Raw genomic sequence first — 25,618 nt, 5'->3', positions numbered from 1 at the left:
AAATAGTCCCATAGTTGGTTTGTCTGTTAATTAGTGATACTTCTGTATTAATTAAATTCTACTTCCAGACTTAACAAATACAAATGTTTGACATCTAATAACTGATGATTCATATATTAATGTGCTCTTCTGGTATTGCCAAATAAAACAAATTGTTTTTCACCGTTAAAGTGTGGATAATTGTGAATGACCCCTTAGTGGGTTTGTGAGTTACTATACTAATACTCGTGTGTTGTATTCTACTTTCAGAAATTTAGGGATCAGTTTGCGGAGCAGAACAACACCACCAGGGTAAGAGAATTGTTAACAGTTGAAGAGCATTCTTACAAATCAAGACAAATCCGTTTGGCTACATTTTGATTAAAATGCTTTTTTGTGACTGTAAAAAGCAAAAAGGAATAGAGAAATATTTTCGATGAATTAGTCGTATCCCTAGCATTCTATCTCATTAATAAGGACATAGACCATCCGATTATTAGTAATACTATCAAGAAGTATGAGTTTGTCTTGGATTGTTGACACAAAATTGATCTAAGTTTGGTTAATACAATAACCGAAACAACTTCCTTACATATGTAAGTTATGGATGGACAATACAAAATCAGTTTCTCTCTTTCTCTGTTGACTAAATTGTTGAAATTACAAGCTGTTAGGCATCAGATGTGCTTCCGTGTCAGTAAACTTACCTTTTATTCCTTTCCTCTTTTATTGTGGACGAAGTGTTAAAATAACTCTTAGTCAGGAAATAGCCGTAATTTAACATGATGAGGTGTCATTCAAAATTCCTTTCCTTTCCTCTCGAATATCAAATAGTTGTGGTTTAAAATGTGCTGAGGTGTCGTTAAACAAACATTCCTTTCCTCTCTCACTCTCGACCAAGCGTCAAAATAACCATATGTTAGACACCAAATAGCCGTAGTTTAAAATGTGCTGAGGTGTCATTAAACAAACATTCCTTTCCTTTCCTCTCTCACCCTCGACCAAGTGACAAAATAACCATATGTTAGACACCAAATAGCCATAGTTTAAAATGTGCTGAGGTGTCATTGAACAAACATTCCTTTCCTTTCCTCTCTCACCCTCGACCAAGTGACAAAATAACCATATGTTAGACACCAAATAGCCGTAGTTTAAAATGTGCTGAGGTGTCATTAAACAAACATTCCTTTCCTTTCCTCTCTCACCCTCGACCAAGTGACAAAATAACCATATGTTAGACACCAAATAGCCGTAGTTTAAAATGTACTGAGGTGCCATTAATCAAACATTTCTTTCCTTTCCTCTCTCACCCTCAACCACATGTCAAAATAACCATGTTAGACACCAAATAGCCGTAGTTTAAAATGTGCTGAGGTGTCATTAAACAAACATTCCTTTCCTTTCCTCTCTCACTCTCGACCAAGTATCAAAATAACCATATGTTAGACACCAAATAGCTGTAGTTTAAAATGTGCTGAGGTGTCATTAAACATACATTCCTTTCCTTTCTCTTGCAGAGATTCAATGCTTACAAATACCACTGGTCAGAGAGTCGGGTGCCCGTCGTCTTGGAAGTGGGTCAGGGCTCTGTAAATCAGAGGGAACCAGCCACCAACAAGTTGCTCACCTCCTATGATTACAACAACATCGAGGGTTTAACACAGGTCACCGTAATATTACAACATTTAACGGCTAACTTGTCATTCATTGACGATAACTATCCAGTTGACAGCGTTTTTTTAATGACTGATGTTATGTATAAATACTATTTTCTCTTTAGGATATACAATGTGTTTATGTTTGCAGTAGCTCAAACTTCATGTTATTTTCTAATATATAATTTTTCTTAAGAATAAAATCACTGGAAGGCAACATCCAATTTCTCTCTTTAATTTTTGCTTCTTTATATACATCTTGAAAAAGCTGTTGATTTTTTGTTGTTGCTTATTTCCAAAATACATTTTCTCCTTTTTACGTGAAGTTAACTAAAATTGTTGACAAAATATATACTTTAAGTGGAGTTTACTGTTTTGTGAAGAAATGACATTCTGTCTAGAAGTAACTGATTAAATTTCCACTGCCACATTATCCTTAACTGCAGTACAAAGGATACAAAGAGATTACTCATTTTCAGTTGATACAAACTACATTTTAAACAAATACCAATCAAGCAAGTTAAGTGTTATTTATTTATTTGTTTATTTAGTGATGAAATTTAACAGGAAGTATGCTTTGATCTGTATTTAAAACGTTTATATGAATGTTTCAGATTTCTGACTATCCTGGATCTGTTGCTGTCATATACGGAGGGTTTAGTAGACTGGTAAGTAGTTTGTGACTCATATATGGAGGGTTTAGTACACTGGTAAATAGTTCGTGACTCATATATGGAGGGTTTAGTAGACTGGTAAGTAGTTTTTGACTATCATATATGGAGGGTTTAGTAGACTGATAAGTATTTTTTGACTATAATGTATGTAGTGGTAGTAGACTGGTAAGTATTTTATGACTGTCATATATGGAGGATTTAGTAGGCTGGTAAATAGTTTGTGACTGTCATATATGGAGAGTTTAATAGAATGGTAAGTAGTTTGTGACCATCATATATGGAGGATTTAGTAGACTGGTAAGTATTTTGTGACCATCATATATGGAGGATTTAGCAGATTGGTAAGTATTTATTTATTTATTTTTTAAAATGCACACAAAAAACTTTAAACACCACAGTATTTTCAAAATATTTGCGTATGCCGAATATTTAGCTTGTACAGCCATTAAAACAACCAAGGACATAATTAAGAAAGTATAAAAATTAATATTGTAACCCACTCATCCACCCCAACCCCCCAAACCCCTTAGTTTTAACTGGAAGTAGTAGATAACATTTAGAAGGTATATTTGTCCCCTGCTGGTTTCGTCTCTGTCCATGTCTGTCCCACATACATTTTTCTGGAATTTTATTTTGTTTCACCTCAAGTTATTGAGTTGAATTTTTGTGTATATCTTTATCATATACAATTACCGCTCAAGTTTGACTTTCATGGCGATTTACTCATTTTTGACAGTTAATGCAGATCAAGTTTGACTTTCATGGCGATTTACTAATTTTTGACAGTTAATACAGATCAAGTTTGACTTTCATGATTTGTTCAGGGCTGTAACTGTCAAAGATGGAATTTATACATGTTTCACAGAGTTATGGCCCTTGAACACTTGTTAGATGTGTGTTGCTTTAACAGTGCTCTAGAATGTTTGTTTTTTAAAAATGAAAGTTCATATTGAGATGCAAAATGGCAGAATAACTGTTTTTGAAAATGTGATTTATTTGTGTTCTCTGGTCAGCACCTGTTTGCCCTGGAACAGAGAGACGAGTTCATCAAGTGTGTGATGGAGGCGGGCGCAGCCTACGTTGGTGTGGCCATCAAGCAGAGGAAGGAGCCCATCACCTTCGATCAGTACCAGCTGAACAGACTCGGCAAATACAGGTCAGATATCTATACCTTGAACAAACAGAAAAATAATACAGGTCCAATATCTATACCTTGAATAAACAGAAAACTAATACAGGTCAGATATCTATACCTTGAACAAACAGAAAACTAATACAGGTCAGATATCTATACCTTGAACAAATAGAAAACTAATACAGGTCCAATATCTGTACTTTGAACAAACAGAAAACTAATACAGGTCCAATATCTGTACTTTGAACAAACAGAAAACTATTACAGGTCCAATATCTATACTTTGAACAAATAAAAAAACTAATACAGGTACAATTAATCTATACTTAGAACAAACAAAAAACCAATATTTAACACAGAGACATAGATATTTTTTGTTTGGATATTGCAAACGTACATGAATGATGCTGAGAGTTGGTATATTAATTTTTTTGTCATTTCTAAGGTAACAAACAAATAATGCATGTTTCTTAAAATTGTACGTAAGAAAAATTAACAATATACAGTCTTGGTTTTGTTTTGGATGCTGATACATAACCACTGAAAAAAAGAAGACGTTTTGTTTTTTATGTTTTTCTTTTTAAGAAATTTACTATACATGTAAGGTAAACATACATAGATTGTGCATGGTAAGTTTTATGAAAATTGATGCTGCAAACAACTTGCCGTAACTCCTCAAAGTGGACACACTTTATATGCCAGTTGTGGATCACTCACAAAACGGAAGTATTTACGTTGTAATTGCCACTAGATGGAGCAATGAATGCAAGGGTTATCTCAATACTCAAAATAATTTTGTTCTCCCTTTTTTCCCCTTTTTCATAATAATAATAATAATAATAATAATAACAGTAATAACAAAAATAATAATAATAAAAATAACAACAATAACAACAATAATAATAATTATTATTATTAATAATAATAATAATTTTCTTTTTAAACCTCTGGATTCGTCGTTTCAACTACTTGTTCATAATAATTCAACCCTGCATGTGTTGGACCCATATCATAGCCCTAGACTGTCCCATGACCATTCGTCCTCTACAAAATATTCTATTAATCACTGTAGTCCCATCTATTTTTTTATTTATTTATTTTTTTCGCCTACAGGTAATGACAATATGTATATAAAGACACTGTATTCTATAAAGTGAAACTAAAATTGTTCGTCCAACTGTCTCTCACGTGCAACTGTCTCTCACGTTATATTTGTACATGTAATTTGCCATTCATACAAATACCAGCTGCAGTCATTCAGCAGTAATGCTAATATAAATAAAATGTTGGTTTATTAAATCCATTTTCGTTAATTTGGGTAAAAATCAGTCTGACCTGCCCCCTACAAAAATGGGAGCCTGTATGGCCAATGTTAGATCGCCAGTCTAGACCCCACGTCTCTGCTAAAATCACTGCACACGTCTTGTATTTGCTTCATAAGACGATTCAGTATTGTGCTAGCTAGCCTCACTGCGAGAGGCCTCCACCCCATTGACTGACTGATTGATTGAAAAATCATTTTACTATACAAAGAACAAAGAATCGGCACAAGTTTAACAACTTAGAGGACCTTTATAAAACCCTGCCACCGCCAGTGGTCTGTTTCGCATGTGCCACTGCATGTGCTTTTCGCATATTGACTGCTCGACTTGGGGAAAAGGGGGAAGGGGGTCCTCTATTTTGTTTTGTCAACGAAGTGGAAATCTCTATATGCAGCTTCTCATTTCAACAGTCTGTACCATTATAGGGTGGATTAATGTTTTCAGTGGGATTGTTTTTTTTGAGGGTTTTTTTTTACGCAATCGCATTCTGATGCAGGAAAGTCAGTCGGCGACTGATCTGTGTATTCGCAAGGTCAACCTGAGCTAGCCCTAGCCTTTAGGCTGTCATTGAAAATAAATCTAGATTCAGGAGCAGATCCAGGAAATATGTTGTAGGGTAGTGGGACTAACTGGAAAAAGGCAAATGGAACAACATGTCAAAAGGGCATCCCAAAGAAGGAATTAAAAAAACAAAAATCCACTTTGTGACTGTTTAGTGTGTATCATTATATTAATATTTATCATTATTAACTAGGGGTCTAACCGTCCTGCTATAAATTTACTTAATTTTAATATTATGATAAATACTAAACAGTCCAAAAGTTGATATTTTGCTGAGATGTCATTTCTTTCTATTTCCAATGAAAGGTGCTGATTTTTCAAGCTGATTGTTCCTTTCACAAAGAAAATGTGTCTTTAAAAGTCATCAATACAATAATAATAATAATAATAATTATTATCATTATCATTATTATTATATACAGTAATAAATACAAAATATTATTATTATTATTAATTATTATTATATAATAAAATGCCAGAAATCAAATATAATTCATACTTGTTGAAAGTACAAAACAAAAATAATAAGGGTCACACCTTTATTTTTGACACAAGCCCTGTACATCTGATGTCATGGGACGCCATGGTTAATTTTCAATCAATTTTAGAAATGGCTAATTAAGGGCATAATCAGGGGGGTGGGTACCTTATGGAGTTGCAAATAGCCATATTGTCAGGCAAAATCCACGAATGTACTGAAAGTGCTAAGATGTTGGAAATAGTGTTTTTAAAGCCGCTATTTTCGAAACTGGACAAAGTGATCTACAACTGACGTACGTTTTTGGTGTCAGATGTTTACCTAAATTTACATTTTAGATCACTGTTTATTTATGTGGTTGATTGTCTTTCTTACCAAGCATTTCTTTTAAAAGTCATACATGTTGACAGAATTCACAATTTTGTTTGAAGTGATCCGGAACTGGCGCATCACCTGTATGTCTCCATATATCTCCACGTCCCTCCATCCATCTCTTTATTATCACCTCACACCCTATGCTTTGGCCTCCCGTCATTTATTTCTATGATCTCTATGTATTGTGAACAGCCAAAGAAACACAAATATTGTAATATATTGTGTCGTAATGACTTTCCTTTCCTCCTTTATCAACCAAATATCAAAATAACCCTTTTATGGTTGACACCAAAAACCTCATGTGTTAAACAAACTTTCCTTTCCTTTCTCATTCTCGACCAAGTGTTAAATAATCAAATGTTAGACCCCAACTAGCTGTAGTACTGAGGTGTCATTAACCAGATTTTTATTTGTTTGTTTCTTTCATTTTAGTACTGATGAAGCTTTGACATCATATGCTGAATTCACAGTACAGAAACTGACACACAGGCATGCCGATACGGTCCGCCGAATCCTCTGTCTGACTGAGACGTGCATGGTGGAGCGTGACCCAGGCACCTACAACATCGTCACGTGTAAACCTCTCTGTGATGTGAGTACTTAGTGGTGACAAGTCATCGTGTGTGTGTGTGTGATACACACAATACTTCATGAGTTCCCATGAGATAATGTTTATATTACACTGAGTGTAAGAGAGTGATGTGTACAATAAAAGTTGAAGGTCATTTTAATTGTTTCTGCCATGAAATACTGGTCTTGTGAGCTATTACATCCATACCATTTGATTAAATATGGAGATTATTATATTCAGCTAACAATAACAAAAATTCAAAATAATTTTTGGAAAGATGTGTTACAAAGCTGGCTTACCTACCATTCAACAGAAAGAAACGCCTGATAATAATGAAGATTTAATGAGCCTAAACATTTGGTACAATAGCAAAATTAAGAAAAAAACACGACAAACCTTTTATTTATATGAAGTATTTGCAAAAAGGCATAATATTTATTCAAGATCTAATAGACGAAAATGGGACATTAATGAATTACTTTCATAACAAAACATCAAGTACAATCCAATTTTTTTAGAATATGCTTCTTTAATCAGAGCCATTCAATTATATATTTGTAAAACAACAAAATCAAACAACCAAAGTTTTAACACTGTTTGCAACCCGATTCTTCCGTTTAAAATAAAACTATTTTTAAAAGATACAAACCTAAGTAAGCAAATATACGCAATATTAAATCACACTACGTCCCAAAAAAGATATTCAGTATTGGGGTTTGACTTCACTTCACAAGTATGGGGAAAGTATTATGCTCTGCCATTCAAAACTATTAAAGACTGATCTTTATTATGGTTTCAGTATAAAATTTTACACAGGATAACATCTACAAATATATTTCTAAATAAAATAAAATATGTTGATTCTAATATTTGCGATTTTTGTCATCTTATGCCAGAAACACTGGAACACTTATTTTATGAGTGCTCTAAGTTAGTCTTATGGAAAGCAGTAGAAGAATGGGCATTAAAAAAAGTGAAAAATTTCAGTTGGATAAAAATATGGTTTTATTTCGTATCATAACAAAAAAGCATTGTTTTATTTATTGGTTGATTATTAATATTAAGTATTATATATATAGAACGAAATTACAAAAGATCAGATTAAATAAAAACGCAATGCTAAGATTCATTATTGATAAAATACAGATGGAAAAATATATATTTTATAAAAATTGCCTGTATAAAGACTTTGATGATCAGTGGGAACCTTGGCAACAGTTCCTCAAACAAATTGTATAAATGCATGTATAAACTTATTAATAACAAAATATACGAATATGCTAATAAACATACTTTTATGCAAAATATTGCCAGTTCGGAAAACGTATCTCGACTTTCTATAAATCCTTTTCTTTTTAAGATCTCATTGATCTTATTTATCTTTCAAGAAAGTATTTTTTTTTCCTTCTCTCACTCTTTGTTTCTATTTCTAGTACTCTTCTTCCTAGTCTCCAGAATATTTCCCCTTCAGTTATGTAAGGCTTTTGCATTGCTAATATCCCGTTTTACAGTATCCTGTTAAGCCTATCTGAATACTATGTATGTGTGTATACGGTTCGCGCCATTTGTGTTCCCTTTCGTCTATCTTTGGCTTCATCCCTGTTACTCCACATGTCCGTGTCTGTCTGTCTGTCTGTCTGTCTCTCTCTCGCTCTCTCTCTCTCTCTCTCTCTCTCTCTCTCTCTCTCTCTCTCTCTCTCTCTCTCTCTCTCTCTCTCTCTCTCATACACATGCACGCACACACATTGTTTTAAAAGTGCTTTATATACGAGTGTATATCTTTAATTATAATACCATGTACAGCAATGATTCAAGGCCCCAACTTATGTTTCTGGGGACAGTAGAAAAAAAAGAAAAAAAAGTTTCTTTACAAATTACCATTAAATAATGCATATTAAATCTCATTTTTAATACAGGGGTGAAGACAAAATGCCACAATAGTCAAGATATGCTTGACTTGCATTGTCTGAAGTAAAAAAGCCCAAACATAACAAACAAAAACAAAAACATATGCGGTACAAAGAGGATAAAGGTAGAACTGCACATGCTTTAGTATATAGACTTGTCTGGGTGGCAGTCCTCTGTGGTAATGCAAGAGTGATAAAATAAACAAAATGCCGATACAAGAGGGGGTAGCATTTCCAGTAAAGGATTTCTTTGAGTGTGGCTGTCCTCCTATAGACAAAGCACGTACACGTGTGCATTTAATATGGATATTGTAAATGCTACAGTAGTAGGCTACTAATAAAATAAATATCGAAAGAAAAATTAAATATGATGTATTCTATTACAAAGCATGAAAACATACTTATTGTTTATTACAGTAATATTTGGACGGTTATATCATCATGTAAGTCCTGGTATCACTTTAGATCTGATCTGTTCTCATTTCATGCAAATCTCTTAAACGTAAAACAAGACATACGACGACAGTAAAATCGATGGTCGCCCAACAGACTACTTTTGTAAAATTATAAGTTTACCTTGGCCAATAAAGGTCGCCATGGGTGACTGGGCGACTGATAATTTTTAACCCTGATGTTGACTAACAGTACACGTTAAATACCTGTTCTTGTTAGGAATATCAGAATCTTTTTCCAACTAACCGAGTCTTTCTTGTGACTAACATTACACATTAAATACCTGTTCTTGTTTAGAATATGAGAATCTTTTTCCAACTAACCGAGTCTTGTGACTAACATTACACATTAAATACATGTTCTTGTTTAGAATATGAGAATCTCTTTCCAACTAACCGAGTCTTTCTTGTGACTAACATTACACATTAAATACATGTTCTTGTTTAGAATATCAGAATCTTTTTCCAACTAACCGAGTCTTGTGACTAACATTACACATTAAATACATGTTCTTGTTTAGAATATGAGAATCTCTTTCCAACTAACCGAGTCTTTCTTGTGACTAACATTACACATTAAATACATGTTCTTGTTTAGAATATCAGAATCTTTTTCCAACTAACCGAGTCTTTCTTGTGACTAACATTACATATTAAATACATGTTCTTGTTTAGAATATCAGAATCTTTTTCCAACTAACCGAGTCTTTCTTGTGACTAACATTACACATAAAATACATGTTCTTGTTTAGAATATCAGAATCTCTATATTCAAAGTGATGCTAATCATCCTACTGTTTGTAGTAGCTTAAAGTTCTTTTTACTTCCTAATATTTATTGTTTCGTACGTAGCAAACGACTAATCTTTGAGTCTAGAAACATTCAGGCGATAAAATGAGTACTGTATATTGCCATTTATTATATACATGTACATGTACATGGCAATGTAATGTATAGATCTACAGAAACCATAAAAGTAATCTTTGGTGAAAAGTCATATTTTCACTGTATTTTAGTTACAGTGAAAATATAGACACCATATTTATATTTTTGTGAAAAGTCATATTTTCACTGTATTTTAGTTACATTGAAAATACAGACATCATATTTATATTTTTGTGAATATTAATGAATCAGTTTGTAAATTATTTTGAGTTTGATGATGTGGTCGTATTTGAAAAATATAATAATGTAATTTACACAATTGTACCTATAAAAAATAGATATGAAGTGCAATTACAATAAAATATCTAAAACTGATTGAATGCGAAGCTAACTAATGGTGACACAATGTCCTGTCGTTGAGTGTAAGTTTTTAAACTTGCCGTTCCATTCATTTTGTGTTTTTGGGGAGGACATTTTGTCAGGTATGTTTACACTGCAGTATTATTAAGTAAATATTAATTTAATAATCAAATAAAAATACTTTTTATTCGTATTTCTTTAAAAAATTCCATGGTCAAGTACATACATTTTCTACAAAAGTTTAACTGGATGAAATACATCATGGCATTACATGCTTTCGATAGACATTAACAAAAAAAGCTAAAGATATTGTAAAAAAACCTAGAAAAAAGTTATATAATAAATAGACCATTTCATGCCATTTTTTCTAATATGGTTCTTATGTCAACTCGTGATGTGTTAAAACCATATTTTCACTTATTGCTTTGCAGTTCGTGAAAATATGGTTTTCACACATCACTCGTTGACATAAAAATCGTATTGGAAAACCCCCATAAAATAGTCTAGAAATACCTTCCTAAAGAAAAGATTCAGCTTATATATATTGGTGCATAAAATCCTTATCGAAAACACCACGACTTATAAATTTGAGTTCAAAACATGGTTTTCGGCAAGTATTTTCGCTGCCACTTTAGGCTACTAAAGAAAATACTAATTATGTAATTATGTAATTATGTAAAATGACATGATGGAATGTATTACAAAATGTTAAAGAAATGTGATGTTGGACTAATGCTCTCTAACTACTTAATAACAACTGTTTGGTACAATGGTAGGTACGTGGATTTATTTACACCATCGCTACTCAGCATATGATGTGCGAGCCATTGTGGCCTTGCCAGTCTCGTTAGTAAAACATGAAAATTGATTCTTCACTATGATGTATATTGTACCCAACTTTTTTTTTTTTTAAATTTAGATTTTTGCAATAATCCGTGATCGGACGAACCCACAGAAGTTTTCTATTGAACATGTGAAGGGAGACGTTCGAACGTTCATGTCTACAGACAGGTTGGTACAGACGTTTTCTATAGAACACTTTCATGTCTACAGACAGGTTGGTACAGAAATTTTCTATAGAGCACATTCTTGTCTACAGACAGGTTGGTACAGAGTTTTTCTATAGAAGACATTCTTGTCTACAGACAGGTTGGCACAGAATTTTCCTCTAGAACACTTTCTTGTCTACAAACAGGTTGGTACTGAATTTTTCTATAGACATATTTCTAACGCGGACATTGTTTTACTTTGTAAAATATATGGGTTTTTTTTCATTGCTGGCTTTAGATTGCACCAAAGCTGAGGCGATGAAGAGTGGGCCCAAAATAAGCATGCCCTAAATAATCGAGCCCAAATTAAATAGAAATATGCTTACCTTAACACATTTCACCTCAAAATTAATGCGATATAAAGCTGTAATTAGATTAAAATAACTTGAAATGATCTCTGAATATGTAGAACTCTTTACCAGCTATTATTAACACTACTGCAAGAAAAAGCCTGTGGTGTCCAAATCTAAAACCCTGACATACAAACATACTGTAAGGTATAATTGAGTTCAAAATTAGTGACATCTAAAACCCTGACATACCAACATACTGTAAGGTATAATTGAGTTCAAAATTAGTGACATCTAAAACCCTGACATACCAACATACTGTAAGGTATAATTGAGTTCAAAATTAGTTTTGTTTTAGAATGAGTAAGTTCTATGTCAGAATAACTGAGTTTTGTGTCAGATTAAGTGAGTTTTATATCAGAATAAGTAAGTTTTGTGTTAGATTAAGTGAGTTTTGTGTCAGAATGAGTGAATTTTGTGTCGGAATAAGTGAGTTTAGTGTCGGAATGAGTGAATTTTGTGTCGGATTGAGTGAGTTTTGTGTCAGAATGAGTCAGTTTTGTGTCGGATTGAGTGAGTTTTGCGTCAGATTGAGTGAGTTTTGTGTCAGATTGACTGAGTTTTGTCTTTGTTTCTCCAGAGATGCCCTGATCGCCTCTCTACTCGACGGAGTCCGTGCAGCGGGAAACCGAGACATCTGTGTGAAGATGATGACCACTGATCGAGGATACAGACTCGGTGAGTCCATTTGTAGTGGTGTCTGTTCAGTGTACTGGGTGAGTCCATTAGTATTGTTGTCTGTCCTGTGTACTGGGTGAGTCCACTAGTGGAGTTGTCTGTCCTTCGTGTACTGGATGAGTCCATTAGTAGTGTTGTTTGTCCTATGTGTACTAGATGAGTCCATTAGTAGTGTTGTCTGTCCTATGTATACTGAGTGAGTCCATTAGTAGTGTTGTCTGTCCTATGTATACTGAGTGAGTCCATTAGTAGTGTTGTCTGTCCTATGTATACTGAGTGAGTCCATTAGTAGTGGTGTCTGTCCTATGTACTGGATGAGTCCATTAGTAGTGGTGTCTGTCCTATGTATACTGGGTGAGTCCATTAGTAGTGTTGTCTGTCCTATATACTGGATGAGTCCATTAGTTGTGGTGTCTGTCCTATGTATACTGGGTGAGTCCATTAGTAGTGGTGTCTGTCCTACGTACTGGATGAGTCCATTAGTAGTGGTGTCTGTCCTACGTACTGGATGAGTCCATTAGTAGTGGTGTCTGTCCTACGTACTGGATGAGTCCATTAGTGTGGTGTCTGTACTGGGTGAGTCCTATAACATGGATGAGTCCATTAGTAGTATTGTTTGTCCTATGTACTGGATAAGTCCATTAGTGGTGTTGTCTGTCCTATGTACTGGATGAGTCCATTAGTGGTGTTGTCTGTCCTATGTACTGGATGAGTCCATTAGTGGTGTTGTCTGTCCTATGTACTGGATGATCCATTAGTAGTGTTGTCTGTCATATGTACGGGATGAGTCCATTAGTAGTGTTGTCTGTCCTATGTGTGCTGGATGAGTCCATTAGTAGTTTTGTCTGTCCTATGTGTGCTGGATGAGTCCATTAGTAGTGTTGTGTGTCCTATGTACTGGATAAGTCCATTAGTAGTGTTGTCTGTCCTATGTGTGCTGGATGAGTCCATTAGTGGTGTTGTCTGTCCTGTGTGTACTGGATGAGTCCATTAGTGGTGTTGTCTGTCCTATGTATACTGGGTCCATTAGTGTGTATGTGTGAGTGTATGTGTGTGGGTGTGTATATATGTGTGTGTATGTGTGTGAGTATATGCAGGGATTGAAATAACTTGATTTATGTTACCAGGAGATGTCAAGAAAGTTGAGAATGGTATTTCTCTCCAAACTTTTGAACAATTTTGTTCATTTGTGTGATGTTTAAATTTATGTTCATGTGTGTGTATGTGTCTTTTACTTGTTCTCCTTTCACCCTCCATCCCTCTATCCTTGTCTCTCCCTCCCTCTATCCTTGTCTCAGCCTCCCCTCTGTCCTTGTCTCTCCCTCCCCTCTGTCCTTGTCTCTCCCTCCCCTCTGTCCTTCTCTGTCCCTCTCTGTCCCTCCCCTCTGTTTTGTTCTCTTCCCTTCTATCCTTGTCTTTCTCTCCCCTCTGTCCTTGTCGCTCCCTCCCCTCTGTCTTGGTCTCTTCTCTTCTAGCCCCGTCTCTCCCTTCCCTCTATCAATGTCTCTCCCTCCCCTCTGTCCTCGTCTCTCCATCCCCTCTGTCCTTGCCTCTCCCTCCCCTCTATCCTTGTCTCTCCCTCCCCTCTATCTTTGTCTCTCCCTCCCCTCTATCCTTATCCCCCCCATCTTGATCTCTTCCCTTCTATCCTTGTCTCTCCCTCCCCTCTGTCCTTGTATCTCCCTCCCCTCTGTCCTTGTCTCTCCCTTCCCTCTGTACTTGCCTCTCCATCCCTCTGTCCTTGCCTCTCCCTCCCCTCTGTCCTTGTCTCTCCCTCCCCTCTGTCCTTGCCTCTCCCTCCTCTCTGTCCTTGTCTCTCCATTCCCTCTGTCCTTGTCTCTCCCTCCCCTGTGTCCTTGTCTCTCCCTCCCCTCTGTCCTTGTCTCTCCCTCCCCCTCTTGTTGCACTTTATCATTGTCTCTCCCATCCCTCTCCCCCTCTCCCTCCCCTCCCTCCCCTCTGTGTCTCTCCCTGCCCTTCTCCCTCCCCCTCTGTCCTTGTGTCACCTTCCCCTCTCTCTCACCTCTACCTGTCTCCAAGCTTGTCTGTTTCTTTATCTGTCTGCCTCACTGTGTCTTTCTCTGTCCACCTGTATCTATCTGTCGGTCTCTCACTCTCTGTATGTCACTCTCTGACTCTTCCCCCTCTCTCTGACTTCCCCCCCCCCTTCCTCTCTTTATGTCTGTTTGACTTTCACTCTGTCTGACTCTTTCTCTCTTTCTTTCTTTCTCTCTGTCTCTGTCTGTCTGTCTGTCTCTCTCTCTCTCTCTGTCTGTCTGTCTCTCTCTCTCTCTCTCTCTCTCTCTCTCTCTCTCTCTCTCTCTCTCTCTCTCATTTTTGTAAATGGTAGTAGTGGTTTACACAACTATTTGTATATTTAGGTCCGTTCACAGTTCCAGTGGATGAGGAGGTGGAAGCACAACACATGAAGTTCATGCAGTCTCCTCCAGGTGAATAGTCAATAGTTACCTAACTCACTGACAACTGTCTTAAGGTGAATAGTCAATAGTTACCTAACTCACTGACAACTGTCTTAAGGTGAATAGTCAATAGTTACCTAACTCACTGACAACTGTCTTAAGGTGAATAGTCAATAGTTACCTAACTCACTGACAACTGTCTTAAGGTGAATAGTCAATAGTTACCTAACTCACTGACAACTGTCTTAAGGTGAATAGTCAATAGTTACCTAACTGACTGACAACTGTCTTAAGGTGAATAGTCAATAGTTACCTAACTGACTGACAACTGTCTTAAGGTGAATAGTCAATAGTTACCTAACTGACTGACAACTGTCTTAAGGTGAATAGTCAATAGTTACCTAACTCACTGACAACTGTCTTAAGGTGAATAGTCAATAGTTACCTAACTTACTGACAACTATTTAAGGTGAATACCTTATAACCGTAAATTTTCGAGGATTTTTATTTTCGTGGGTTTCGAGGGTAAGTAGTCAGCATCGAAAATATAAATCCTTGAAAATATTTGAAAAAATCAACAAATTCTATCTAAAATATTTATTATGAAAACCATAACACACTGACAATTTAACGGAACATTTTATTTCCTGTCACGTGCAGTCCACCAGATACGACAAGAGAATAGTATAGTCAAGACAACAAGTTAGAATTTTAAAAAAGCATTTTTAAATTTCGTATATTGTTTTTGTCAATGTCCGCCCGCACTGCATCGGTGATTTTGGGGTGGATGAATGCAGATTTCAACATTTCCTGGCGTATTTTTAATTCTGCCATAACTCATAATCCACCTTCGTGACCTTGCATGAATTGGTTTTATCGCCGAAGTATGTATTTCAATCTTGATGTCTGTTACAACTTCGCCGTCTTTCATAGCCAGGGAAACCTGCTTTGAATACCATGTGGTGAACTCAGACTTTAGGGCGTCCTTGAGTGGTTTGTTCACACATATGTCGTAATTGGCTTTACACAAAATCAAAGACTGTGATCAGTTGTCTGGCGAATAGCATACTGGGTATCACAGTGGCCAATTAGGCTACAGGTGACTGTTCTATTGTTTAACTTTACACGTCGGTGGTATCGAACAACTGGCAGCCGAGGTGAAACTTAATCAACAATAGCAAGTATTCTGGCAACTAGACTTAGTAAAACTCGAAAATAAAATCACTTTCAATTTAGATTTGGCAAACGACGAAAATAAGAAACCTTAAAATGTTTTTATACCCCAAACCACGAAAAATTAAGACCACGAAAATTTTCGATTATACGGTAGTCAATAGTTACCTAACTCGCTGACAACTGTCTTAAGGTGAATAGTCAATAGTTACCTAACTCACTGACAACTATCTTACTTTGACCGTTGATGTTTGTTTTGTACACTTTCATCATCTGATGTTTAACACTTTGATCTTTGTTTTGTACACTTTCATCATCTGATGTTTAACACTTTGACTGTTGATGTTTGTTTTGTACACTTTCATCAGCTGACCGGCCTCGGTGGCGTCGTGGCAGGCCATCGGTCTACAGGCTGGTAGGTACTGGGTTCGGATCCCAGTCGAGGCATGGAATTTTTAATCCAGATACCGACTCCAAACCCTGAGTGAGTGCTCCGCAAGGCTCAATGGGTAGGTGTAAACCACTTGCACCGACCAGTGATCCATAACTGGTTCAACAAAGGCCATGGTTTGTGCTATTCTGCCTGTGGGAAGCGCAAATAAAAGATCCCTTGCTGCCTGTCATAAAAGAGTAGCCTATGTGGCGACAGCGGGTTTCCTCTAAAAAAATCTGTGTGGTCCTTAACCATATGTCTGACGCCATATAACCGTAAATAAAATGTGTTGAGTGCGTCGTTAAATAAAACACTTCTTTCTTTCTTTCATCAGCTGATCTTTAACACTTTGACCTTTGTTTTGTACACTTTCATCAGCTGATGTTTAACACTTTGACCGTTGATGTTTGTTTTGTACACTTTCATCAGCTGATGTTTAACACTTTGACCTTTGTTTTGTACACTTTCATCAGCTGATGTTTAACACTTTGGTCTTTGTTTTGTACACTTTCATCAGCTGATGTTGAACACTGATCTTTGTTTTGTACACTTTCATCATCTGATGTTTAACACTTTGACCTTTGTTTGTACACTTTCATCAGCTGATCTTTAACACTTTGACCTTTGTTTTGTACACTTTCATCAGCTGATCTTTAACACTTTGACCTTTGTTTTGTACACTTTCATCAGCTGATGTTGAACACTTTGATCTTTGTTTTGTACACTTTCATCAGCTGATCTTGAACACTTTGATCTTTGTTTTGTACACTTTCATCAGCTGATCTTTAACACTGATTTTTGATCAAATTGTGTCATTTTCTCTTTTTTTCTCCAGGAAACATGACATTCAAGGAAGCTGTGATGCGCTTTAATGCTAACGTATCATACAGTGGTCTCCTCCATGCTGTCACACAAGATGTAGGTGTTACACTGGCATGCCCAGGCAATAGTTTCTTTTACACTGGCACACCAGTCAATAGTCTGTTTGAGACTGGCACACTAGGCAATAGTCTGTTTTACACTGGCACACCCAGGCAATAGTCTGTTTTACACTGGCACACCCAGGCAATAGTTTGTTTTACACTGGCACACCAGTCAATAGTCTGTTTGACACTGGCACACCAGGCAATAGTCTGTTTGACACTGGCATACTAGGCAATAGTCTGTTTTACACTGGCACATCAAAGAAATAGTTTGTATTTCAAAAAATTTGTTTAGTGACTGTTGCTAGTCCACTGAAAATTCAATAGCAACTACTGTTTAACATGTTAGAATAGTATAACAATCTGCAAGACAAATCTGGAGGCGATACTGAACAAAATCAACCTCCCTGAAACACATGCACACCACACACACACACACACACACATTCATGGACACACACACACACACACACCAGTTATGGCACAGTACAGATCTGTTTTAAACTAAAACTGACAATCGGGGTTTCTGCCAGAGGGTAAAACTGGTATGGCGCTATATCAAAATTCTTTTGCAGATTTTCTTTTTTTAAGTTAACACCTTTTGACAAAATTAATAATCTTATTACTGTATGATTTTTTTTAACCCTAACCCTAAAATTAAGTAATTTTCTTTCTGTCGACTGGTTGCATTCAGCACACACATTGTAAATATTCAGTTCCATAGCACCTGACCCAAAAATGTCTTTCTGGCAGAAACACTGACAATTCACTTGTGTTTTGAAATCAGGGCTTGTTAACCCCTGTTATGAAGTAGTAGAGATCTGTTTAAATCTAAACAATGTTTGTGTTTTGAAATCAGGGCTTGTTAATCTGTTATGAAGTAGTAGAGATCTGTTTAAATCTAAACAATGTTTGTGTTTTGAAATCAGGGCTTGTTGACCCCTGTTATGAAGTAGTAGAGATCTGTTTAAACCTAAATGTTTGTGTTTTGAAATCAAGGCTTGTTAATCTGTTATGAAGTAGTAGAGATCTGTTTAAACCTAAACTGACAATGTTTGTGTTTTGAAATCAGGGCTTATTAACCCCTGTTATGAAGTAGTAGAGATCTGTTTAAACCTAAACAATGTTTGTGTTTTGAAATCAAGGCTTGTTAATCTGTTATGAAGTAGTAGAGATCTGTTTAAACCTAAACTGACAATGTTTGTGTTTTGAAATCAGGGCTTATTAACCCCTGTTATGAAGTAGTAGAGATCTGTTTAAACCTAAACAATGTTTGTGTTTTGAAATCAAGGCTTGTTAACCCCTGTTATGAAGTAGTAGAGATCTGTTTAAACCTAAACTGACAATGTTTGTGTATGAAATCAGGGCTTGTTTATTTATGTATGAAATCAGGGCTTGTTTATTTGTGTTTGAAATCGGGGCTTGTTTTATTTGTGTTTGAACTGACGTGTGTGTGTGTGTGTGTGTGTGTGTTGTAACTCAAGGCCTATTTGCACCTAAGCTGACCATGTTTATTTGTGTGTTGTAACTCAGGGCCTGTTTGCCCAGAACAAGGAGAAGCTGATCAACTTGACGCTGACGAAGCTGCTGGAGAACGAGGGCGACCAGAACACGATTGAGGTCGTTGACCTTGAGGCTCAGTTCCATGCGCTGCGCAGACTCGTCGCATCCAAGGCCGGCTTCGGCTCCTTCACATCACTGCCACGGTGGGTAATAGTTGGCTCCTTCACATCACTGCCATGGTGGGTGATAGTCGGCTCCTTCACATCACTGCCACGGTGGGTAATAGTCGGCTCCTTCACATCACTGCCATGGTGGGTGATAGTCGGCTCCTTCACATCACTGCCTTGGTGGGTGATAGTCGGCTCCTTCACATCACTGCCACGGTGGGTGATAGTCGGCTCCTTCACATCACTGCCATGGTGGGTGATAGTCGGCTCCTTCACATCACTGCCATGGTGGGTAATATTCGGTTACTTCACATCATTGCCATGGTGGGTGATAGTCGGTTCCTTCACATCACTGCCATGGTGGGTGATAGTCGGTTACTTCACATCACTGCCATGGTGGGTGATAGTCTGTTCCTTCACATCACTGCCATGGTGGGTGATAGTCGGTTCCTTCACATCACTGAGATGGTGGGTAATAGTCGGCTCCTTCACATCACTGCCATGGTGGGTAATAGTCTGCTCCTTCACATCACTGCCATGGTGGGTAATAGTCTGCTCCTTCACACCACTGCCATGGTGAGTAATAGTCGGCTCCTTCACATCACTGCCATGGTGGGTAATCGTCGGCTCCTTCACATCACTGCCACAGTGGGTAATGGTTGGCTCCTTCACATCACTACCAGTGGGTAATAGTCTGTTACATCACATAACTGCCACAGTGGATAATAGTTTATATTTGAGTTATTCACTTCACTACCAAAGTGAGTAATAGTTTCCATTACACATATGATTAAATCTTATGATTAGAAAGCATTATGTCCAGTGAAATAAATTAAAATTGATTATGAGTAATAAATAGGATATTATGTTCCCTACCATTTGATATCACGTCTGTCACTTGCTAAAGCTCATGACAATTGAACATTATTTCACTTGGGACATAAACATGTTATGAAAGGAAGCTCATTTAATATCCTGTAATTCCTTTCTTATATTTACATATTTCTTATATTTTCAGAATGCGAGAAAAGGTTGGACTGAAGGTTGTGAAGGCACTCAAGAGACATGATGACGGGGTGACTCACGCAGCCCTCGACATGCTGTCTGCTCTGATGCAGGTAAGTAGCTTTCATAGTGACTCACCACATGCTGTCTGCTCTGATGCAGGTAAGTAGCTTTCATAGTGACTCACCACATGCTCTCTGCTCTAATGCAGGTCAGTAGCTTTCATAGTGACTCACCACATGCTGTCTGCTCTGATGCAGGTAAGTAGCTTTCATAGTGACTCACCACATGCTCTCTGCTCTAATGCAGGTAAGTAGCTTTCATAGTGATGACATGCTCTCTGCTATGATATAGGTAAGTAGCTTTCATAGTGACTCACCACATGCTCTCTGCTCTAATGCAGGTAAGTAGCTTTCATAGGGACTCGCAACCTGCTCTCAGTTCTGATGCAGGTAAATAGCTTTCATAGTGACTCACAACATGCTGTCTGCTCTAATGCAGGTCAGTAGCTTTCATTGTGACTCGCAACATGCTCTCAGCTCTGATGCAGGTAAGTAGCTTTCATTGTGACTTACAACATGCTCTCTGCTCTAATGCAGGTCAGTAGCTTTCATTGTGACTCACAACATGCTCTCAGCTCTAATGCAGGTCAGTAGCTTTCATTGTGACTCACAACATGCTCTCTGCTCTAATGCAGGTCAGTAGCTTTCATAGTGACTCACAACATGCTGTCTGCTCTAATGCAGGTCAGTAGCTTTCATTGTCACTCATGACATGCTCTCTGCTCTAAAGTAGAAGACAATGTCAGAATTAATAAGCATTTAGCATCCAGTATCTGATAATTAATCAATTCTCTCTACTGTTGGTATTGAAACAAACAAAAGACTGTGTCAGAATTATCAAATATTTGACAATGATTAATTAATAACAATGTTCTAGATAGTGTTAAACAAAACAAGTGAAGACTGTAAGAATTAATAACAGTGTTCTAGATAGTGTTAAACAAAACAACTGAAGACTGTAAGAATTAATAACAGTGTTCTAGGTAGTGTTAAACAAAACAACTGAAGACTGTGTAAGAATTAATAACAATGTTCTAGATAGTGTTAAACAAAACAAGTGAAGACTGTGAGAATTAATAACAGTGTTCTAGATAGTGTTAAACAAAACAACTGAAGACTGAGAATTAATAACAGTGTTCTAGATAGTGTTAAACAAAACAACTGAAGACTGAGAATTAATAACAGTGTTCTAGATAGTGTTAAACAAAATAAGTGAAGACTGAGAGAATTAATAACAATGTTCTAGATAGTGTTAAACAAAACAATGGAAGACTGTAAGAATTAATAACAATGTTCTAGATAGTGTTAAACAAAACAATGGAAGACTGAGAATTAATAACAGTGTTCTAGATAGTGTTAAACAAAACAAGTGAAGACTGTGAGAATTAATAACAATGTTCTAGATAGTGTTAAACAAAACAACGGAAGACTGTGTAAGAATTAATAAAAGTTTCACATTAAATAGATGATGATTAATTACTACTTAAATAAAAGTTTCACATTAAATAGATGATGATTAATTACTACTTAAATAAAAGTTTCACATTAAATACATGTAGATGATGATTAATTACTACTTAAATAAAAGTTTCACATTAAATAGATGATGATTAATTACTACTTAAATAAAAGTTTCACATTAAATAGATGATGATTAATTACTACTTAAATAAAAGTTTTACATTAAATAGATGATGATTAATTACTACTTAAATAAAAGTTTCACATTAAATAGATGATGATTAATTACTACTTAAATAAAGAGCTTGCCTGATGCACCGTCGATTTAGGATCGATACCGGTCTCTGGTCCCATTGGCCTATTTCTTGTCCCAGCCAGTTCACCACGACTGGCATTTCAAAGGCCATGGTATGTACTATCCTGTGTGTGGGATGGTGCCTATAAAAGATTACTTGGTACTAATGGGAAAATGTAGCAGCTTTCCACTCATATGTTAGCATATTCTTCAACAGCTTCCATAATGATCTTAAAGTTTTCCCTCCCAAGTGATGTTTCAATGTTCGCGATATTTGGACCATACTAAAAGAAGTGCCGAATATTGGGCATATAAAAGATAACTTGTTACTAATGAAAGAAATGTAGTGGCTTTTACCCTCTAAGACTATATGTCCGAATTACCAAATGTTTGACATCCAATAGCTGATAATTAATAAATCAATGTGCTCTAGTGGTGTCGTTAAAGAAAACAAAGTTTACTTCAATATACTCCAGCTGTTGATTGTGTTTATTTTTCCAGCCTATGCATGACAACTATGATCTACGACAAGAACAGCTGAACAAAGCATCTTTGTTGTCATCTCGGAAATTCCTGCAAGAGTTGATGGAGAAGTTTAATTACCATGTGGTGTGTAATACATGTTTTTATTGCACCTGTTTGAAAGGTTTTGCATCACACAGCAGTATCACATGTGGGAGATACAGCGATTCGCTGCTTCACAGTGATGAAATAACAATGATACGGCCAAATTAGTCCGGGAATATTAAATAATTATATAATATTTAAACAAAAACAAAAAGCAAACAAAACCCGCTCTAATCTGTGACATACAAGTTAACTGTGAATATACACATACAAGTTAACTGTGAATATACACATACAAGTTAACTGTGAATATACACATACAAGTTAACTGTGAATATACACATACAAGTTAACTGTGAATATACAGTAAGTAAGTTACAACTGGAAAAGATGTTTAAAATCTATTTTAAATGTGTGTTTTTTGTGGATGATATGTAAGAAACTCAATACTAAACTTGTATCTGTAATATATAAAATTTAATGTGCAGCTTGTTGTTTATATACTTTACTAGCATTTATATAACATTTATCTTACTAACGTTATGTAAACTTGAACCTACAGCTCATCGTTTATACATAATTTATCTTACTAACGTGTTGTAACATTGCACCTACAACTTGTGTTGGTTTTGCTTGTTAGATAAATATTGAAACAACTAGTGTAACAGACACTTAGTTGGGTAGTATCTAGCCTCTATGTTCGTGATATTGGCATATTGTTTTCACATGTAACACAATCTTGTTAGCCTGTACAAAATATTTCTTGCTACTGCAAAAATGTAGTGAGTTTTCTTTGAAGACTGTCAGAATTACCAAATGTTTGATATACATTAGCTGATGATTAATAATTTATTTTATTTATTTACTTATTTTATTTTATTTATTAATTATTTTGACAAATAATTAATTTATGTACTAAAGTGGTTTCATTGAAAAAGAAACTCTCACTTTTGACGGCTGGTACTAAATTAAAGCTTTCTTTGTGTAGGTGCACAGCACTGGTGCATTGGTGATATCGGCCATGCTGGACTTCCTGACGTTTGCCCTGTGTGCCCCGTACAGCGAGACGACGGATGGCAACCACTTTGACCAACTTCTCGAAATGGTGGCGGCCAATGGAAGGATTGTGTTCAAACTCTTTCAGGTTTCTTCATTGCTTATGTCTCTTTATTCTGATGCACGGTCGGTCTAGGATCGATCCCCGTCGGTGGGCCCATTGGGTTATTTCTTTCTCTTTATTCTGATGCACGGTCGGTCTAGGATCGATCCCCGTCGGTGGGCCCATTGGGTTATTTCTTGCACTTTATTCTGATGCACGGTCGGTCTAGGATCGATCCCCGTCGGTGGGCCCATTGGGTTATTTCTTGCACTTTATTCTGATGCACGGTCGGTCTAGGATCGATCCCCGTCGGTTTGCCCATTGGGTTATTTCTTGCTCTTTATTCTGATGCACGGTCGGTCTAGGATCGATCCCCGTCGGTTTGCCCATTGGGTTATTTCTTGCTCTTTATTCTGATGCACGGTCGGTCTAGGATCGATCCCCGTCGGTGGGCCCATTGGGTTATTTCTTGCTCTTTATTCTGATGCACGGTCGGTCTAGGATCGATCCCCGTCGGTGGGCCCATTGGGTTATTTCTTGCACTTTATTCTGATGCACGGTCGGTCTAGGATCGATCACCGTCGGTGGGCCCATTGGGTTATTTCTTTCTCTTTATTCTGATGCACGGTCGGTCTAGGATCGATCACCGTCGGTGGGCCCATTGGGTTATTTCTTTCTCTTTATTCTGATGCACAGTCGGTCTAGGATCGATCATCGTCGGTGGGCCCATTGGGTTATTTCTTTCTCTTTATTCTGATGCACAGTCGGTCTAGGATCGATCACCGTCGGTGGGCCCATTGGGTTATTTCTTTCTCTTTATTCTGATGCACAGTCGGTCTAGGATCGATCACCGTCGGTGGGCCCATTGGGTTATTTCTTGCTCTAGTCAGAGCACCATGACTATTCTGTCTGTGGAAAAGTGCATATGAAAGATACTTTGCTGCCAATGGAAAAATGTAGCAGGTTTCCAAAAGAAATGACCAAACATTTGTCATCCAATAGCCGATGATTAACAAATCGATGTTCTCTAGTGGTGTCGTTCAACAAAACAAACTTTTAAACTTTTTTAATAATCATTTAATGCTGAGGTGTTCTGAGTAAGCCATTGTACTGAAAACAAGTCTCTTGTCAGTTGGTTCTGCGTATTTGTATGAGGCTCTGTACTGAAAACAAGTCTTTTGTCGGTTGGTTCTGCGTATTTGTATAAGGCTCTGTACTGAAAACAAGTCTTTTGTCGGTTGGTTCTGCATATTTGTATAAGGCTCTGTACTGAAAACAAGTCTTTCGTCAGTTGGTTCTATGTATTTGTATAAGGCTCTGTACTGAAAACAAGTCTTTCTTCGGTTGGTTCTGCGTATTTGTATAAGGCTCTGTACTGAAAACAAATCTTTTGTTGGTTGGTTCTGCGTATTTGTATACGGCTCTGTACTGAAAACAAGTCTTTCGTTGGTTGGTTCTGTGTATTTGTATAAGGCTCTGTACTGAAAACAGTCTTTCTTCGGTTGGTTCTGCGTATTTGTATAAGGCTCTGTACTGAAAACAAGTCTTTCTTCGGTTGGTTCTGCGTATTTGTATAAGGCTCTGTACTGAAAACAAGTCTTTCTTCGGTTGGTTCTGTGTATTTGTATAAGGCTCTGTACTGAAAACAAGTCTTTCTTCGGTTGGTTCTGTGTATTCGTATAAGGCTCTGTACTGAAAACAAATCTTTTTTCGGTTGGTTCTGTGTATTAGTATAAGGCTCTGTACTGAAAACAAGTCTTTCTTCGGTTGGTTCTGTGTATTTGTATAAGGCTCTGTACTGAAAACAAGTCTTTCTTCGGTTGGTTCTGTGTATTTGTATAAGGCTGTGTAGTGAAAACAAGTCTTTCTTCGGTTGGTTCTACGTATTTGTATAAGGCTCTGTACTGAAAACAAGTCTTTCGTTGGTTGGTTCTGCGTATTTGTATAAGGCTCTGTACTGAAAACAAATCTTTCTTCGGTTGGTTCTACATATTTGTATAAGGCTCTGTACTGAAAACAAGTCTTTCTTCGGTTGGTTATGCGTATTTGTATAAGGCTCTGTACTGAAAACTAGTCTTT

The 25,618-nt window shown here is 36.7% G+C and overlaps 1 protein-coding gene across 1 annotated transcript in view; it reads left to right on the top strand.

Moving 5' to 3' along the window:
* Positions 1 to 25,618, top strand: part of LOC121387469 (dnaJ homolog subfamily C member 13-like) — a 179,263-nt gene that overhangs the window by 21,101 nt on the left and 132,544 nt on the right. Inside the window, exons 5-17 of the mRNA XM_041518594.1 lie at positions 250 to 291; positions 1,497 to 1,643; positions 2,249 to 2,302; positions 3,322 to 3,464; positions 6,612 to 6,771; positions 11,274 to 11,365; positions 12,334 to 12,431; positions 14,813 to 14,881; positions 17,293 to 17,375; positions 18,914 to 19,086; positions 20,069 to 20,168; positions 22,375 to 22,482; positions 23,429 to 23,584. Coding sequence (XP_041374528.1) covers positions 250 to 291; positions 1,497 to 1,643; positions 2,249 to 2,302; positions 3,322 to 3,464; positions 6,612 to 6,771; positions 11,274 to 11,365; positions 12,334 to 12,431; positions 14,813 to 14,881; positions 17,293 to 17,375; positions 18,914 to 19,086; positions 20,069 to 20,168; positions 22,375 to 22,482; positions 23,429 to 23,584 — 1,425 coding nt within the window. The remainder of the gene's footprint in view (positions 1 to 249; positions 292 to 1,496; positions 1,644 to 2,248; positions 2,303 to 3,321; positions 3,465 to 6,611; positions 6,772 to 11,273; positions 11,366 to 12,333; positions 12,432 to 14,812; positions 14,882 to 17,292; positions 17,376 to 18,913; positions 19,087 to 20,068; positions 20,169 to 22,374; positions 22,483 to 23,428; positions 23,585 to 25,618) is intronic.

Source organism: Gigantopelta aegis, chromosome 13 (genome assembly GCF_016097555.1).
Source record: "Gigantopelta aegis isolate Gae_Host chromosome 13, Gae_host_genome, whole genome shotgun sequence".
In the NCBI taxonomy this organism is placed as follows: domain Eukaryota; kingdom Metazoa; phylum Mollusca; class Gastropoda; order Neomphalida; family Peltospiridae; genus Gigantopelta; species Gigantopelta aegis.
The sequence above is the reverse complement of the archived record's forward strand: the minus strand, read 5'-3'. Positions and strand labels throughout refer to the sequence as shown.